Below are 20,339 nucleotides of genomic sequence, written 5' to 3'. Positions count from 1 at the left end.
TCCCAAAGAAAGTAGGAGAAAAAACTCTAACATTCCAATTGTAACTCCATCCACAAGAGATATATTAGCTCTGAGGGTTGGGAAAGAGAACTGCTAAGTCATATCTCCAATGCATTTCCTTCCTTTAAACAGGTCACAAGGACAGAGATAACCCCAACACGCTAGCAGCTGCTCCAGTGCTCGAGTAATTATATTCACTCCTGCCTTCTAGAAACTAGCCCTAGGCATTAAGAACTTTCTGTTTAACCTATGCAAGTTAGTAGCTGAATTTGCTATCATTTTAATAAGGACTCTTTTAGTAGCATGTTGTTTAATCTCCATATATTTGTGGTTCTTTCCGATTTCTTTAATAAGTAAGGACTCTTTTAAAAATATGTATTTAAAAATGGAGTGTATGCATGCTCATTACAGACAATTTAAACAATGGAAAACTAAATTTGACTTTATGATATATAGCTGGGTGATATTTAAGAAATTTTAAAAAATAAATTGTGAGTTCAATTGACTATTTCACACATTAACAGGTCTCATTAATATTTCACAACACCTGGAAGGCTCAGCCCATGCCATGGGCTGACAGATTATTTTTTATAATAAAATGGGAGAAATTTGGGTTTATACATTAAATGGTGGCCATAAAGGCATCCCAGAAGGGCCTTGGGGGTGTCTGGCTATGAGGCATCTGGTCACTTTTACTTGGCTCTACCACGAACCCAGGTAGTGACAAGGCAGATCAATCATTTCCTTGAGAACCTGTTGCTCTACCTGCCAGATGCATACAGAAACCCTTCTATTCATGCCAGACACAGGAAGGCAAGATTGAATGATTACTTGTGAAATACCTGCAGATGAAGAACTCAGAAGTACAACTACATATATATTAGGATAATTATGTTAAATCATTAGAATGTTTAATTTTAAGACTCAAAGTCTCCTGTTATGATAAACTCCAGCGATCCAAAAGATCCCATGTCAGAGGGATCTTATAACAAGATTCCTTTGTATGAACAGAGAAAGGTTAGCAGTCTGGCCATGTATTTGCCATCCTGCCTTCCCGTTATCTTCCTGCAACTCTCCACCCTTTGTTTCTCTTAGCACTGCTTCTAATTCTTAAACTTATCCTCAACTCTTACCTCCTCCCTGTTTCCATTTTTTCTGAGAACAGAGCTCCAGGGTAGACCACATAAGTAAAGTGCCACTCTCTCAGATTAAAAGGGAAGCCAGTGTCTCTAACAGTAAAACGTAACATTTTCCAATGAAACACTGGGAATATTCAAGGATTAAAAAATGTGAGAGAATGTTCTTTCATAAATTTCAGGACGAACAGAAAGGGGATAAATAGATCTGCCCCTTGCATGCTGACTCACAGCGACTCGTCTACTAGCATTTACTGGAATGACCTTCAGTTTGAATGAGAACCACAAAATACCAGTAATTTTATCTGGGGAATATTTATATTTTGGTGCAGTAGGTGAATTCCCAATTAAAGGGCATTATTAGAAGCATTTTTCCCCAAAACTAAATGTAGTTTCATATTAGTTCGGCTTTGCATTTCTAATTGGTCATCATGGTTCAAAGAGGAGATTTTGTTTTTGTTTTTAAAATACATACATTCCCCATTTCCTCATAACTAATTTTCATGGATAATACCTGTTTAAGACGACATCTTGAGTCCCAGATTCCGCTAACACAGATCAACCTAATATTTTCCTCCTCAAACAATTTGCTTCCTGACGTGGAGCCTATTGGGTTTAGCGATTGGTTATACATGGAAGAAAGCCAAGAACTTAGAACATTCTCTGACCAGGGCAATAAAAATGTATGATTATTCTAGGCCTCTCCCTCCCCATCCCCACATTAGTACAAAGGGTAGACTGCCACTAACTTCCCAAACATTTCCTCTGGGTGGAAGGGTACAGGGAGACTACCCACTCTTGGTTTATGCTTCACATTCTCAATCCAGGGATCTCTCTTTCTATCTCCTACTGTTCATTGTACTTTTCAGGCATCTTTTTTCTGACTTGGTTGCAGAACCTTGTGGCACTTTGAGGATGGCTCCCTAGCATTAGCGGAGCCGGGATTTAGGACTTATCTCAAATCCGAAGTCCACTCAGAGAATGTTGCCTTTGGAAACTGAGGAGGGTAAGCAACAGCATACACAAAGTATGCATGTTGAGTTCTTCCCAAAATAACTACCTGAGAATTTGTGAGTGTGCTCCTGATCTGATTAGGCACATCCCAAAAGTCACCTGCAGTCTAAATAATGTAAGATAAAATCATATATTTTAAAGTTCCATATGGAGACTTTAAAAACAAGAACCACTCATTCCTTCTCTCATTCCACAGCAGTTTACTGAGCATTGACTTTACACCAGGCACCATGCTAGAGACCCAAAACATGGCAGTGATAAAACAGACCCAGTCCCTGCCCATATAGTCTCGCAGGAATTGCAAGAGCCAGTGTTGATCCAGCACTATACTAGTGTCTGAGACCTTGGGTTTGACAAACAGGTCCTCCTGTCTCTAGGAAAGTGACCTTTGATATGAGACTAGGGGCAATTTTTCAGCTTCCTATAAACCAGATGAGACAACTCACAAGATCCCTTTTGTCCCCATTCACCAAAGTGATCTGTTATTAATGTAGGCTTGAAAATACCTCCATAAGAGAAAAGACAGCCATAGAGAAGGGATGAGGAGTATTCGTAAACTAGAAAGTTCATCTCCACACTGAATGAAGAAACTCACCCTGGCCTTACCCACTGGCCTCTTTAACTGTGGTTCACCTTCACTGCAGGACAAGACCAACTCAAGGTAAATGGGCAAAGTCTTGGTTTTGAACTTGCAAAACAGAGGTCCAAATACCAGTCAATGGTGACAAGAGCTTCAGCTTTGAAAACAGAGATGATGTCAGTCAGCACTGATCCATTGATCATTACCTCAGCCCTCCTCTCCTGCCCACTCTTTCTTACCCCTCAAGAGCACCACACTGTCTTGTTTTTTAATACACTTTCACATACACACTCTATTTTAAGTCTCCAACAACCCAGTGTGGAAATCCCACCACCACCACCCCCATTTCATGAATGAGAAAATCAAACTCCCAAATTAACTTGCTCAGTTTTCCATAGCTGCCAACACAAAGCCAACATTCAAGCCCAGATCCTCAGCCTCCAAACCAATGCTCTTTCCACTATCCCATATCTATCTACTTTTACCATTTCAGTTACTTCTTTTTGCTTCTTGTTTTAGCATGTCCTGGTGGGCAACTATCCTACAACCTGCTGATTTTCTGGGAGCAGCCAGCAGATTACTGACTAGGGGAGGGCCAGCAGCTCCCCTGCCCGCCGCCTACCCTGCCCACGTGGATCATTGCTGCCCCCAAGCCTCTCCTGCCTCTTGCATAGGAATCCCATGTCTGTCATGGATGTCTGTGGACCTACTTTTAGAAATAGAGGAGAGCACATGGGTGGCACACACTGAGGTTCTCTAGGAGTCTATTAATATTTTTGCACAGGCTGCTCAGATTTTTAAGTTGACTGGTTTCAAGATAAATTACCTCTTGAATAAGATGTCTTTTCCCTGCTCTTCTCTTCAAACCCCCCTTCCCCAATATAGATTTGTTTTTTTTTGGTTCTTTTATTTTACCCCCTATGGCTTGTCCTTAACACCCTGTGCTCAGAAGACAGGGATATTAATAAATAGCAGCAACTACAGCTGATTTATCTCTCAAGAAGGCTGACAGGAAACAGATCTAGCTCTTTTTGACCTCTGTAAGGATTGGCAGTGCTTCTTAAGATCTTTATGCAAAAGGGGACTGCTGTTTAAAAGATCTGGGAAAATGTCCATGGATGTTTCCCAATGCTTTTTTAAATCTCCTGAGTTAATAACTACTAATTTAGGTGTGGGGTGTGTATATGCACAAGTCAGAAACTGGGGGAAAATTTTTATCATACTAAAATAGGGAGAAAATTAAAATGTACATATGTAAAGTCTCTGTGTTTGAAGGACAGAATTCTGCCGTTTATGTAAAAAAAAGAAAAAAAAACACGTTTCTTCTGTTCAACTATGTTTCTTTGCTATACCAAGACAATGATGAGAAAATAAAAATGTAAACACTGAAAATAAATATGCTTTTGAACATAGCATTATATTACAAATATCACTCCTGATATATTGAGTCAATTAGTAGACTGTGTCACAATAAAAAACAAAAATATGAATCAAAGGCAATCATAATGTGTTTAAATTGAATAACTTCAGTTTCAAAATTAGTGATAACAGTCCTTTACAATTAAGTTGCTTTCCAGCATAAGATACAAAACATAGCATAAAGGTATGACATCATTAGCCAAGCATTTTCAAATACTTAACAATAAAATATGCAAAAAAAAAAATCAATAAGTTCTGACACATGTTCTGACATGGCTCTTCTTTATTAATTCTCCAATCAAGCTCTCTAATATAAAGTAGGAATCACTGCCTCTTTTAAACAGATCAGAATAAAACAGACAACCAGTTCGCATTTGGATGGTTTCTGCTATGGTTTGCCACAGTCGCTTGTAGCCTGGAAGAGTTGTCTCCAGTCTGAGCAGCCTTTTTTGCAAATAGGATCTTATCTCGGAAGAGGGTATAAAACCAACTATGGCCAAAATGAAATTCCAGAGAAAGGAGCTGCCACTTTTCCTCCATTTCAATTGGACACATTGCCTAGTCTGAAAGCCAATTATTTCTATAGATGCAACAAATTCTTGGAGCAGAGCCATAATCTCTCCTTAACTCCATGTGAATTTAGGGCAAAGAGACAATCTAGTAAACACGAAAAACCATCCAAGAGCCTCTGCCCTCTCCATCCTGTCCTAGTCCTTTCAATAGTGACAGCACCACTCCCCTCATTTCAATGCCCTTCCCACACCCCTCCCAGTCTTATAAAGCTAGACATTTCATTCTCCTACTGCACTTACTACAGGTGCCTGGTTCTTAAGGCGGCATTGGTAGAACATCTAACATATAGGTAATAATTTTAGAAAGAAGCAGAAGGATAGAACACAGGCCTTGGCCTCCCTTTTTCTGGACACGCGAGCTCTCCCTCTTAATTACTAAGCCCCAAACCCGTGGAAAGAAGACAAACCAGGGCTCTCTTCCCTGTCACATAAACGCAAAACAAAGATTAATAGATATTATTTGTCATTTCTCTGACACTTTCACATAACAGTTTTAAATAGTGCCCAAATATTCACATGATAAGGGCACATATTTTTTCTATCGGTTGGATCGCCTGTGTATGGAATTGATAATCCAATATGCAAAGGCCCATTTTTGTTTTAATTGTGCTGCAGTTGTCAAACCTTTCATAAAGACACACATACGATTTGGGAATATCTAGGTACTTGTAAAAATTGAGCTCGCCTCACTAAGGACTACAGAAAACCATTGGAAGCTGTTGGTCCTCTCACCCCTGCGACCTTCAACCTGTACTGCTCAGCGTGTAACCATTGCCGAGGGCCAGGGCCCTGAGTTAGTCCAGGACCCTATCCCAGCCCTGTCTCCAGAGACCTGAGGCCAGGCCTTAGACCTGGCCAGAGAAACTGGCTCTGAGGAATCTTCTAATGAGCAAAAGGAACCAATCTCATTCAAACTCAGAGGATTTGGGTAAAAAAGGCTCTCCCTGGAAATGTGGAGGCAGTCACTTAGTTCTCTCCACCAGTGTCTATGTGAAGAAGATAGAAAAATGACAAGGAGACATGTGAAAGGAAGCATGGCTCCTGTTTTAGACTCTGGCCCCACAGACTCTTCCAGGCTTTAGTAACTGGCTCAGCAGGGAAATGTCAGGCACTACAGGAGTTACCAAAGGCTGAGTTTTACTCACACTTTTGTGAAAGGAGAGATGCAAGTGCTGTTTAAGGGACTCACTCACAGTCTTGGAATTTTTCCCCTGATGTTGCTTCATGTGGAAGATTTGGATGCATAAATCATCAAGGTGATTTTATAACATTGGGTTATATGCCTTTCTTAATCACATCGATCTCGTCCACTCATTATACCCCAGCAGTGTACCTTTCTTGGGGTGGATACTCATAAAGCTGAGATCTGAGTTAAGCATTCAAGTCCCATCTCCTATGTGGCCCTGAATATCCCCATTTTCCAGCAGCTAAGGCCCCAAGACAGAGAGAAGCAGTGAAAATCATTGGTTCCCTTAGAGAAAAAAGAACCTAAAAGACATGCAATTGCATCTCAGGCTGAAAAGTTGCAGCAGAATGTGCCCCAGTTCTGACACCTACACTAGTTGTTGTAGGACTTGAGAGTGTCACTTCATCTCTCTGCACCTTGGTACCCTCATCTTCAGTGAGGACAATGGTGCAACAAGTTCTCAGGTTTCTTCTTCCCAATCCAGTTCACTCCCACAGCTCCTCAACCCCCAAGCTTCTTTGGCTGAGGATTTACACTGGAGTCCTAAGGTCCCACTCCAGGGGGCCAGTGCTCTCCACATTAGTAACTGGGTTTGTAAGGGGAAAACACAGAGCTATTTTGAACAACCTTAGAGTAAATGAGGGTCAGCATTAAGCAAACATTACTCTTAATAAATTAGTACTGACATCTAGCCAAAACCTTAATGGAAAAGGGGATTTTTAATAATAAAACAAACAAAACAAAACAAAACAAAACAAAACAAAACAAAACAAAACAAAACAAAACAAAACAAAACAAAACAAAACAAAACAAAACAAAACAAAACAAAACAAAACAAAACAAAACAAAACAAAACAAAACAAAACAAAACAAAACAAAACAAAACAAAACAAAACAAAACAAAACAAAACAAAACAAAACAAAAACCCATTTCTTTCTCTTTAAAGGAAAATTGCCAAGGATGCAGAAGGAAATGAAGATGATCAAAGACGAGGATGTGCATTTCAATTTGGGTGTGAAAAGGGCCCCCTCCTTTCCCCACTGCCTGCAGCCAGTGGTTTCCCGAGGGAAAGCTCCCCAAAGGCACCCTTTCCCAGAAGCCCTCCGGGGGCCTTTTTCCCAGTTCCGGTATGAACCTCCTCCGGGAGACCTAGACGGATTCCCAGGGGTCTTCGAAGGAGGAGGGTCTCGGAAACGGAAGAGAGTGCCCACCAAGATGCCCTATAACCACCCAGAGGGAGAAGCCGCTGTTGCCCTCCACTCCGAGGACAGCAAAAACCACGGCCCCCCAAACTTCCCTCTGCTATTCCCACAGCCCCCACGCCCCAAGTATGACTCGCAAATGATCGACCTGTGCAACGTGGGCTTCCAGTTCTACCGCACCCTGGAGCATTTTGGGGGCAAACCCGTCAAGCAGGAGCCCGTGAAGCCCAGCGCCGTGTGGCCCCAGCCCACACCCGCTCCGTTCCTGCCCACGCCCTACCCCTACTACCCTAAAGTGCCCCCGGGCCTCATGTTCCCCTTCTTCATGCCCTCGGCCTCCCCCTTCCCCTTCAGCCGGCACACCTTCCTGCCCAAGCAGCCTCCAGACCCACAGCTGTCCCGCAAGGCTGAGCCCCAGGAGAGCGAGGAGACCAAGCAGAAGGTGGAGAGGGTGGACGTGAACGTGCAGATCGATGACAGCTACTATGTGGATGTGGGCGGGGCACAGAAGCGCTGGCAGTGCCCCAACTGCGAGAAGTCCTACACCTCCAAGTACAACCTGGTGACTCACATCCTGGGCCACAGCGGGATCAAGCCGCACGCGTGTACCCGCTGCGGGAAGCTCTTCAAGCAGCTCAGCCATCTGCACACCCACATGCTGACCCACCAGGGCACGCGGCCCCACAAATGTCAGGTGTGCCACAAGGCCTTCACACAGACCAGCCACCTGAAGCGCCACATGATGCAGCACAGCGAGGTGAAGCCGCACAACTGCCGCGTGTGTGGCCGGGGCTTTGCCTACCCCAGCGAGCTCAAGGCCCACGAGGCCAAGCACGCTAGTGGGCGGGAGAACATCTGCGTGGAGTGCGGCCTCGACTTCCCCACACTGGCCCAGCTGAAGAGGCACCTCACCACGCACCGGGGCCCCATCCAGTACAACTGTTCCGAGTGTGACAAGACCTTCCAGTACCCGAGCCAGTTGCAGAACCACATGATGAAGCACAAGGACATCCGGCCGTACATCTGCTCCGAGTGTGGCATGGAGTTCGTGCAGCCCCACCACCTCAAGCAGCACTCCCTCACCCACAAGGTACTCAGCCCGTTGGGACGATGGCGCGGGGAGGAGTTGGGGTCTGGGCCAGGGGGGAAATGAGCAGAGCCTTGGGGATGAGGGGCCAGGAGACCTGCGCTGCTGGCTAATTCTGAGGAGATGTGTAACCTTGGGCAAGGGGCTTCCCTTCCCTGAGCCCTTCATGTCCTTCCTCGCCTTGAAATGGGGGAGAATGAAGAGACTAGCAATCAAGTCATTTCCCATGCAGCCTTCTACGAGTCTGAGATGGGCCTAGAAATAAATAATGTGGATTGTTTGGAGAGGAGGTGAGGAAGGATGAAGGAAACAGCTGGTCTCTGTGCTGTTGCTTTTTAGCCTCCTAGAATCCCTAAAATTCTGTTTCTGGAAATTTTATCCGGGATACTAGCTTGAGTGTGTCATCAGGCCCTACCTACCCAAGACCAGCTCTGTGCCTGGGATATACTAATCAGAGCCTTTTTCTAGAGAATTCTTTTGGTCTCTTGCTGCTGAAGCAGTGGCCACATTTTGAGCTGTTTTCTTCCTCAACTGTGAGACCTGCTTCACATGCAGGTGCGCTCAGGGAACAGAGTCTGGCCCAGGTCCGCCAGGGCCTGTGCTTCCCTCAGGGGAGCCCCTGCCTTGCTGGCTGCAGTGCTTCTTCTCTACCCTCATCCCTAATAAGCCCTGCAGGCTTCTCCTCTGTTGCTTCACTAATCCTATTAGAGACACAGCAGCTTCCTTTGCTCCGCAAAGTCGTGTCCACACTCCCTTTTACTTGGGGTCTAGGCCAGCCCACATGCGAATTTTTCTTTGGACTTAGAATTCCCTTTAGAGAATTTTAATAACAGTGTTAAGTAGATACTTCTTCTTGGTCCCAGGACAACTAGATCATAGCCAAGTATAGAGGCAATCTTGAGAAGAAAGATGCTGAAGTAAATTTTACAACCTATCAAGAAAATAGTTTTGATTAATTTCGTAATTTTAATTCACTGAATATGCAACATGTTTTTAAAATTCATCTTCTAGAAGGGCATTAAAATTTAGATCTCTTCATTAACATAAATCCATACTCATCCGCAATCACCTAGACTTGAGAGCATTCCAGCTGGAAAGAGTCCCCGGGTTCTCATGACCCACCATTTGATCTTGTGATGAGGAAGCCTTCACCAGGAAAGGCCACAAGACTTGTCTTAGGTTATGCAGCCAGTAAATGGCTGGGCAGAGACCTGAACTCACCCTTTAGTGCCATGGGTTCACCAAAACTGAGGAGCAGTAATTTTCTACCATGTCCCAAGTTAAAGAAATGGAAATGTAGTCAGAGACAATCAGAGCTAAGCATGGAATCCCTCCCCCATAGGTCACTATGGATACCAGTCAATATGGGTATATAGAACAATACAGTTGTTAGCTAAGCAACTTGTTCTAAACCTGCACTACCTTAGTTTTAATGCCATGGTTCTCTAAGTTTTCCTTCCAAAAAGTCATTCTGGGTCAAGATCTCTTGCAAAGGCCTTTTCAGGGAAGCATTGGTAGTCAGCATTAGCTAATACTCTACTTATGCTGTGAGTCCTTGGAAATGCTTTCAACTGAGGGTATCGATGCTTAAGTATTCAAACACTTCTTCACAAACAGCGAGGGAACTAGAAAACCTCCTTCTATCCTGTTTTCTAATTCAGAAAGCTGTCCTCCCCCAAATTTCTTCATAAGACAGAAGCCAGCTTAGAGGAGATTCCATACCCAAATCACACAATACACAGAGGTCACTGTGGCCTGTGGGGACCCAGGAGACCATCTTAAGAGGTGATTATCAAGTTGTAATTTATTGACGTGTAGATATAAGTTGTTGTTCTGGGACTTTCAAGTTCATTAATGAGAACTCAAGAGAACACTGGTTTTCATGTAGGGAATAATATTATCAGTTTAGGAAGTTTATTTTTTTCATTATCATGAAAGCCAGATTATAGACTCATTTTGCATATCATCCCACAGTGCTCTTACCCAAATCCTGTTAATCCTTGGGAACTGTTGCTGTGGAATTAACCTCAGCAGCAGCAGGAACAACAAAAGCAATAGCTATCTTTTCCTCTAACAGTCCGGGTAGTTTATGGTTTTCAGAATTTAAAAAGATGATGTAATCAACACTTTTCAACAAAATAGCAATTTAACAAGGCTCAAGCCACACCATTCGGAACTCAACATCTATCACCAAGCTCTTCGTGGACTTATGTGGCGGAGAGAAAAGTGAAGGCTAGAAGGCTGGTGAAAGCGTGTTACCTGCTAACCACATTCTTTTTGGTGTTTGAATCTTGCCTCCCTCCAGGGTGTGAAGGAGCACAAGTGTGGGATTTGCGGACGAGAGTTCACTCTGTTGGCCAACATGAAGAGACACGTACTGATCCACACCAACATCCGGGCCTACCAATGTCACCTCTGTTACAAGAGTTTTGTGCAGAAACAGACCCTCAAGGCACACATGATCGTTCACTCTGATGTGAAGCCTTTCAAATGCAAGGTGGGCTGGGGCCCCTGGGAGAGTGCAGAAATGAAGGACTCTGAGGGTTGTACAAATGCCTAATGGGGAAGAGTCTCCATTTCGTCAGTGGGGCCACCGAGGCTCAGAGTAGGTCCATGACCAACCCCAAGTCTATGTGCTGCTCTGTCCCTCTTTCCACCGCACCTATGCTCACAGCAGCCCTCAGCTGGGCTCTGAGGAGCCTGCCCTCTCACTGTGGAACCAGTGCCCAGGGGAGGGAGGCAGCCAGTAGGGGAGGTCTGAGGGTGGAAGGCTCATTCAGGGAATGAGTTTGTCAGAGGATGAAGGTGATATGATGTGATCCTGTTCTAGCAAGGAATAATCAGATGTAGCCCTCTTCCCCTTACAGGCCAAAGAGTAGAACACAGAAAGGAGTCAGAGAAGCTTCTATCACATCCTCCTGTTCCCCTGACACTTGGGGTGAGCGGTGTAATTTGAGGGCAGGTTTCCTAAAGAGGATGAAAGAGATTCTGAGATCGGCCCTTGGATGACCTCAGAAGTACTTGCTTGGACTGGGGAATAACTGTGAGCACAGTCATCTGAAGCATTTCTCATTGATTCCTAAGGACCGTGGAGTGTCTTTGTTAAAATCTGTGTCACATTAACTTGGTTGGATTTTTATTTCATCAGCTGAGATCACATGTGAGCTGGAGATTTGTAAAACCCAAGACACTGACTGGTATTACTCGGAAATGTTTGGGCTTCCCACGCTGTCCCTCCCCATCCCACATCATTTTCCTTCTCCACTTCTAAAATGAAAAGGAATCTTGCTCAGGATAGGGTAGTTTCATTCGAGGAATGTGCCAGCCATGATACCCCCGGTCACGAGGAGAGGGGCTGAGGGAGAAAAAGAGGGAAATCACCACACTCAGATATCATTACAGCCTTTCTGTTTGAAACGGATATTTTCCTTCTCTCTGTTGCTGCATGTCTGACAGGGTCCAAATATATTCTCAGTCAATCCCTATTTCTGAAGTAGGGTGCCCTGCTTCTAGGGGCTGTTCCTGACTTAATCCTCTGCAATGTGTCTCCTCACTTGAAGGAACCCCCTGTGAAGCTGACTTCTTTCCGGTGTTGGCCAGTCCTGGACGGGGTGAGAAGGGTCAGGAACCAGAGCTTCCCCAGACCTGTGTGGGCATTCTCCGGAGGTGGGGGAAGGAGGTTTCTCCCTCCAGCCCTTTTCCTGCCACCTACTTGTGTTTCCCCTCCTTTCCTTCAAGTTTCCAATGGTTTGAAAGTCAATTTATGTCCATCTTGGGTCATCTGAGCTGAAGGGGGATGAAGCTGCATGCAGGATGGGCCTGGTACAAGGAGCAAATGTCGGGCCCCTTGTTCAAATGTTATGGAGAATTTCAAGAAGGACATTACACCAAACTCAGGACCCTTCTGAGTTTTGGGGCCTGTGGGACTGCACAAGTTGCATACCCATGAAGCTAGTTTTGGCTGCATGAGACGATAGACGCCACAGACCACCTCCTCTCTCTCTCTCTTCAGGCACGTTTTTGATTGCCTTCCCACCTCACTGAGCCCCAGGAGCCTTTCACTTTTAACAGAGCTGTTCCCACCTGACAGGGGTTTACTGTCTCCTACAATGGAGGTGCTAACAGGAGCTCTTTGCCACTCTTCACTCCTTGTGTTGAGTTTCCTTTTGGACTTTGAGCATGTACTGTATTTTTTATCTTATCAACTGGTGGTAGATAGCACATAAAATTGTTAAAACATGAAGGGTGCCATTGCATAGTTTGCAGTCCCCTAAAAATTCACATCTGTCCAGTCCAACCAACTCCTACCTCTACCTCATCAATTCAGGTCCAGCAGTAGTGGGCAAACCGGGCAGAAAACGTCTCTGAAACAGAGGAATATGTCAGGGGGCAGAGCCAATACAGGAAAGGGGCTTGCAGGCATGATTTGGAGGCACAGAGGCAGTTCTGTTTCTCTACTTCAAGGGCCTCAGAGAGACCTAGAGGATTTCTTGGACCAGGTGGTTTCTGAAGATTTAGAAGATTCTCTCTGGTACCAGTGCATAGAAGACTATACAATGCAGTGCAACCAGCCTTCAATAATGCAGTGAGCCAGCCTAGCTTGATGTTTCAGGCCTCCGCTCATGAACAACTGCCCCCTCCTCCTCCACTCTAGTGATAGTGCACCACGCATGGTCCAGATGGCATCTGATGGTCAACTTTACGGTTCAGAAACTCAATTTGACTTATTCTTGAGGGTGCATTAGGTTCTGGATGTCTGGTCACATCATTGGCTCCCATAAAAGAAGGGCTCGTAGCATGAAATGCCAATTCTGAAACAATGCACAGTTTATATTTTCCAATGAAAGATTGGCATGGCATTGGACTGGTTATCTATCTGCAAAAATCTTTTCTTCCTGGCGGGTAGGTTCCCTCACCAGCCCACATTATAGGTCACATTATAGGTTCCCTCACCAGCCCACACTGCCTAAGAAAGTATATCTGTGATTAGAACAAAAAGGGTATTTTTGTCAAACTTAGGTGGCCCGTCTCCATTCTTAAACATTTCTGAAACAAGAACGGGTGTTGGTCACCTTGATCAAGAACCCTCAGTCTCCTGGAAAGTGCCAAAAGCATACTGCCAGGTTCTTCCTCTGTTTGTTCCCATATATCTGCAAAGTGCCACCCTGCTTGTTGTCCTCTTCCTACCATCACCCTTCTTCATTTCAAAAGAATTTCAGAGCATGTGTGACTTTATAGATTATGTAATGGGGATCTGTGTTGGTAAAGTAGCTCCAGATCCTACGGTGGGGTGGGCCGTCTCAAGATGGTGTCCTGTGGACTTTGCTTCCCATCTATTTTGTGTGGATTCTTAAAAACTGGCCCTGGGTGGAGGGAGTAGGGAGAGGAATGGAGGGCCATTTGCTTATCACTGTGCAATTCATAGCTAGCAGAGATAAGTGGCTGGCTGGCTGCACAGTGATGGTGGAAAAGAGGCCCAGTCAACTAAACCTGGGCTTTATCATCTTCATATGATTGACATGTTGGAAAAAAAAGTACAGGCCTTGCTCTCGCCATACTCCATGAGTTAGCTTTGTCTCCTTTACTCTAAAACTTGCAAAAAAGGGAGATTCTTTAAGTAACAAATTCTAATTTCTTGGGACTCTCACCACTAAAAATCCTTCCTAAAATAAACCCCTCCTCCTGTTGCAACATGAACTGGTTCTCTCCGGCCCTGGGCTCAGTGGAAACAGCTGTCCACAACAAGCAGCAAAGTTCATTCGCTATGGGATTAAGCATTAACAATAGAATGGAAAATTAGAGGAGAGGAAAGGTTTCCATTCCATGTTCCTTTCTTTTTTCTTTTTTTCATTTCTTTTTCTTTTTTTTTTGGTTAATATAAAAAAATACTGCCCTTCTGGGCTTTTTGCTATTGGCTCGACTTCTGGAGTCCTTGCTTCTTGGAGCCAGCTGGAGCTTCTCCACAGACCTGTGCCTATAGACTTAAGCCCTTTTTCAGAAAGATGCTTCCCAGATTCTGCGTAAGCATGCAGGGGTGGATTTGGATGCTATCCTTGTAGCAGCCACACTCCATAAAAGCAAAGAACCAGCTGCCGTCTTTGGAAAACCTGTCCAGGAAAAGCAGCCATCCAGAATTTCCGGGACAAATTCTCCTTTGAGATGGGTGAAGCCGGGAGCTGCCTAAGTTATGAATCACCAGGTCATCTGCAGCGTGGTCTAAAACAGAGGCCTGAAGGCTAAGGGCAGAGCTGATAGACGAGGATGAGGTCTCCTTGAAAAAAGTCCCCACCACCTCCACCGAACAGGCTCCATCTCTCCCTCCAGCTCTTGGATGCCTCATTGGGGAGAAACCACGTGGGGACTTTTAGGGACCCAGTGCTGGGGACCAGGGTTCTCAGGCTGGCATTGAGGGGGTTAAGGCAGTGACCAGATAGCAAGCAGCCTTTTGGCAGCAAAGCCCTCCTCAGCAGAAGGAAGGATATAGCTGTATGAACTGCCTGCTTAACAATGCCTCACATGTCCCCAGGGGCCCGCCTGCAAATAGATTTCATCTTGCTTTCTCTTGTACTTTTCAAAGCTTCCTGTTTTCTCACGGCCCTCTTGGACAGTTTACAGTCTCTCTCTCCCTCCCTCCCTCTCTCTCTCTCTTTGAGGAAAGGAACACCCTTCTTATTAAAAGAGAGAGAGAAGAATGTAAGGGAAGGGCAGCTTAGCGGAGGCCATTCTCCTCAGCTGCAGGCTGCAGCTTTTTGACCTTTTCTCTAAGAATAGGAAAACACAGGCTTCCTGGTGCATCTCAGTCCTCAGGCTCAGATCAGGCTGGTTGGCAAGAAATAGCATGCCTCTTCTTGGCTTTGTGGGCCTCTGGCCACAGCCCAGTGGCTTCCCTGTCTCTGCACAAAACTGACCTAACTTCTTGGTGGCTCTGGCTATCCGCATTGTCGCTGGGGATCATGGGGAGGTGCCTGAGACATCTCTAGAGCCTGGGCCAGGAAGGGAAGGGGCATGAGGAGGCTGGAGTTTGGAACTCCTATGAAGATGAGGAACAGGGCACCTGCTGGCTGTCTAAAGGGCTGACTAGTGATCAGGGAGCCAGATAATGGGCTCTCCCAAAGCCTGCAATCTAGGCTGAATCTTCTCTTTCTGTCCACATTTTTCAGTGCTGGGTTAGGCACAACTGCTTCTACTTCTATTATGCCTCAAGTAACCTGGCAGATATTTACTCAAAGGATTCATCATTTGGTTTTTTCTTTAATATTTCCTCCAAATAACGTGGTTTAAAAAGACAGCACCCTCATCTTCAAAGATCTTCCTATTCCTATTCCTGGAATGTAAAAGAGTCTACCGTGTACATGATAATGATAGTAATAAAAGCTAATACTTATTGAGCTCTATTTGCCAAGCCCTTTACATGAATTGTTTCATTTGATCCTTATAACACCCTTCATAAGAAACCATTATTATCATCAACATTTTATAGAACAGAAAATGGAACAAGTCCTCTATTCCTCTGCGGTCTCACCATCACCTCTCTGCTCTGCCATCACAAAACTTCATGATCTGCGCGACCTCTTTGTAAAGGACAGTTCAAAACGTTCGTTGCAATTTTCTATTAAATGTTGAGGTCCACCTCCCTCTTAAAAAATAGGTATAAAAATGAGTATCGATGGACCAGCTGAGATTTATGTCAGGCACAGTAAGGCCCCTCATTAGAATGACTGAGCTGACCGTCTGCAAGATGACATCTGAGTCCTCACCACACCAGTAGCTTCCTGTACCAACACCTGCCCCTATTTTAATCTTCGTAGAACTTAGCAGAAGATGATTCAGCAAATATTGACTCGGGCAAGCTCTGAGCCTCATACCTCATGATTAAAGGGGGCCTTGAAATAGATGTCTGCTTTTTCCAGGAGAAAGAACAAGAGTTTTGGTCTCTTTCTCAGCCTTTCTTCTTCCCTCCTCCACTACAGCAATTCTGCTTAGAGCTCATATCTCAAACCCCACCCAAGGGTGCCATTGTTAATTGACCCAATCTTCTTTCTCTGGCTCCTCTTCACTAACAGTGACTGAGAGGCCACTCTCTGAATTTCACTGACACAAAATATCTCCGTACACTCATGTATTGTCACGTAAGGACAATATGCTGAGAAAGGCGAAGAGGCCAGTTGTTCTGATAAGAACTGAAGGGCTTTATGGAAGAGTCAGGGGCTGAGAGGAAGAAGCTACGAGTGCCTACCACTGAAATGTGAATGGTGTCCTAGTACCTCGGGTCCTGAGTTAATTGTTTCTATTCTTCTGCCACTGAGGATTTTGGTTTACACGCTACTGTGTATAGGGTTATACACAAGATAGTGGGGAAAGGAGCAAAGTTGGTGATGGCTGCTTTTTGGAATTTCTACATGGGATAGTGATATTTTCCTGACTTGTTCTTTTATTCCCACAACAAAAAAACTTAGATATTTATTAAGTGTTACTATGTATGTACTCTTTTGCTTGATACTGAGGTTAGCCACAAAGATGGTCTAGGCACCTTTTACTGTCCCAAACATCTTTTACAGTCGATGCTTCTCCATTGAAGATGGTCTAGGCACCTTTTACTGTCCCAAACATCTTTTACAGTCGATGCATCTCCACTGAGCCCTGGGAAAGCTCTCCATTGGCTGGTCCAGTAGGTTACCATAAACCATGAAGGATAACTCTGGTACATAAAAATTATATTTTACCAACAGCACAGAAATCAGTCTTCTTTACCGATCATACATTAGATAATATAACTGACCAATCATGTCCCACAGTGGACCTTTCCTGAGGCTATAGGCCTTGACTTCAGGAAACAATATTATTTTAATGTCCTAATGTCCCTATATACCCCTGAAATGTCCCAGGAAGTTCGGTAGTGAATGAATTGAGCCAGAAAAACATTAAAATATAAAAACATACTGCTATGATAAAGGATCATAAAAACTTGCTTATCTAAGTCTGAGGAAGTCTGTGGAAAATACCCAGAGGTAGCCACTGTGATGTGTGCATACCTCTGTGTGGGGGAGTGGGGAGGTGAGGAGGAAGGTAGGTGGGACCTTGGGGCAAGTGAATTGCAGGATCTGCTCTGACCCCAAAGTCACAGCAGCTGCGACAACAACTAGCAGTTGATCACTGTCGCAGCAGTGAAAGTTACCTGGACTGTAGTTTAAGGTTGAATGAGGTGTCCAAAATACTTAATGAAAAAACTTTATTCTTGTGTCAAAACAAAGGCACTCTACACATTCTTCAAAGTTAGGCTAAAATTCTATCTCTTTTATAAAACCCTTTTGGACCAGTCCAACTTCTAATACCTCAGCAATCGTAGATAATAACTAAAAGTGGAATTTCTTCCTTCATGGGAGCCAAGTGAAGAAGGTACCCATCTCATCCTTCCAGTTGTTCTCTCTGTCTGGCCTATAAGACTGTGAGACCCATTTAGGCCTAGCTCCTCTCCCCTGTGTGTCTTGTGCTCAACTACTCACGGATTTTGCTGTTTTCAGATCTTCTGCTGCAACATCATCCAAATAATCAGGAACCATATTATGAACCAAATGAGATATACCTTTTCTAAAATAACCCATAACTGGAAATACCTAATGTAGAATCTCTAGATTCAAAGAGACTGTGAGACCCATTTAGGCCTAGCTCCTCTCCCCTGTGTGTCTTGTGCTCAACTACTCACGGATTTTGCTGTTTTCAGATCTTCTGCTGCAACATCATCCAAATAATCAGGAACCATATTATGAACCAAATGAGATATACCTTTTCTAAAATGACCCATAACTGGAAATACCTAATGTAGAATCTCTAGATTCAAAGCTTTTTTTTTTTTTTTTTTCCCTTTGCCAGGATGGAGAACTACATAAACTAAGCTAATAAATAGAACTCTACCAGAACTCGTACACATGTGCCAAGCTGAATTACAAGTTGCTATATCTTAATAAGTTGTCTCTATTGAGAATAAAAGAAAGCAAGTATATATCTCACATGTAGGGCTTCTGAGGATGTTTAAATTAGACCAAATATCTCAGCCTTTCCCCTCTTGGTTCACCTTTTCCAAATAAATGTGGTGTGCAGATACTCTGAATACTGAGGATGGGACACCAGAATGCTGAATTCATTATTGCTAGTAAAGAAGTAAAAAGTGAAAAAGTACTTAAATCCCTTCAATTTGAATCATTTAAAAATACAGAACCAACCATTCGTTAACCATGCATGGATTATCTGTGACAGATTTGTAATCCCAGGCTGGCTTCCTCTCACTGACCACCCAGCATTCTTTTGGGTTAATCTCCCAAGGTCACTATTTGTTAGGTCTACCCATTCTTTTAAGCCAGTTTCTCTTCTGAAAGAAGTTGGAGAACCGCTTTTGTTGTCCATTATGCATTACACTTTGATGGAAATGAGAGAAATGACCAAAAAATGAATAAAACATGTTTACTTTTTGTATGCCTGAGATAATATGTTCAGTACTTCAAATCTCTACACAGAGAAAAGACATACTCCTTCCTTTACATGTGTCTTTGTTCCTTTTAACTTTGAAATTCATTCCAATAATTAGCTAATTTAAAAATTAGAAAAGCATTGCCTGATATCGTCTAATAGAGGATCTAATAGATATCGTCTAATAGAGGGCAGGGGCAGGGTGCAGATACAGTGTGGTATGGTGATTGACCATGTGGCTTCTGGTATCCGATGACCTGAGTTCATTATCCTAGCTCTAGCACCTACTAGCTGTGTGCCTTGGCCAATCTCTTCATCTTAATCCCTTAGTTTGTCCATCTGCAAAATAAGGATGATAACAACACTCATCTCATAGGATTGATGTGCAAACTAAGTGAGATATTCCATGGCAGACTTACAACAGTGCCTTCTGTATTGTAAATGCTCCATAAATATTAAACAAGTAATTGTAACTTTTTTTATGAAGGTGAAGCACACTTTGAGCAATTGCTTTTCAGATCAGCTTTTCTCCCTTTCAAAAGATCGTATTCAAAAGACACTTTAATAGCTTTAATAGCTCTGTGATCCGTTCCTACTTCTTTACTTCTGAGCCTGGACACAATCCAGCCCCTCCCCAATTTCCACAGGGACATTTTCTTTGGAAGCAACTTAAACTGCCCAAATCCAAAGTAGCAGCACCCCTGGGTGTGGGTTCACCTGGGCACGGTCCCCTGCCTGCGAGTAACCTGTGTTCTCCTTGTCACTGTCTCTGACAGCTGTGTGGGAAGGAATTCAACCGGATGCACAACCTAATGGGCCACATGCACCTGCACTCCGACAGCAAACCCTTCAAGTGCCTCTACTGCCCAAGCAAATTCACCCTGAAGGGGAACCTGACTCGCCACATGAAAGTCAAACATGGGGTCATGGAGCGGGGCCTCCATTCGCAAGGTAATTGCTCTTCCAGAAAGCCCCCAAGGCTGTCAAGGCCAGTGGGTAACAAATGGGAAGTGACCTTGTTTTTAGGGGGGCTTCAGTCTGAGGGGTTATTCTTATTGTGGAAAAGGGAGTGAAATTTTGAAGACCACAGCAGAGTAGCAGGAGCAGGCTGACAGTGGCACTAAAACAAATATAATGCTAAAATCTGAAGGCAGTAAGTAAAAGTGAATTCTAGAAAGTAAATCAGAACATCACAATGACGCCAGTCGGAACCATTGTTGAATCTTCGTTCCAGACACTGCATCAGGTGCCTTGCCTCCTTGCCTCTTCACAGCAGCTTCAGGCTGGAGGAACTTCTATCGTCCCTACTTTACAGATGAGGGAACTGAGGCTTCAGGACATTATTAACTTGCTCAGCTGAAAAGTGGCAGAGTCAGGATTTGAATACAGACCTTCTTGACTCTAAATCCTTTATTGCATCCTCATCATTGGACAGCTGATAGAGGGCATGCAATTTTTCTTTCCTTTCTAAAAAACAGGTCTGCAGGCTCCGTTGTCAGCAGGTGTGTGTCTGTAGCAGACTAAGTCTCTTCTGCCTGTTCACAACCATATATACTCAAGGACAGTTTTCTTGCTCAGTAAGGCTGATGGCCCCATGTGCACAGCAGGGGCTTACATCTCCCCCACTGAACCCTAACTGAACTGATTAAAAGTTCTTCCCTCATTTATTCTCTCAGTC

At 44.1% G+C, this 20,339-nt stretch overlaps 1 protein-coding gene across 6 annotated transcripts in view; it reads left to right on the top strand.

Moving 5' to 3' along the window:
- ZNF366 (zinc finger protein 366) overlaps positions 1 to 20,339 on the top strand; it is a 267,274-nt gene that overhangs the window by 242,815 nt on the left and 4,120 nt on the right. For all 6 annotated transcript variants that reach the window (XM_025047811.1, XM_015590408.2, XM_025047814.1 and 3 more), the window contains 3 exons: positions 6,855 to 8,200; positions 10,503 to 10,694; positions 19,438 to 19,612. In XM_025047811.1, coding sequence (XP_024903579.1) covers positions 6,855 to 8,200; positions 10,503 to 10,694; positions 19,438 to 19,612 — 1,713 coding nt within the window. The remainder of the gene's footprint in view (positions 1 to 6,854; positions 8,201 to 10,502; positions 10,695 to 19,437; positions 19,613 to 20,339) is intronic.

This window comes from Pteropus alecto, unplaced genomic scaffold, assembly GCF_000325575.1.
Source record: "Pteropus alecto unplaced genomic scaffold, ASM32557v1 scaffold20, whole genome shotgun sequence".
In the NCBI taxonomy this organism is placed as follows: Eukaryota; Metazoa; Chordata; class Mammalia; order Chiroptera; family Pteropodidae; genus Pteropus; species Pteropus alecto.
This window is presented reverse-complemented; position numbering and strand designations above follow the sequence as displayed.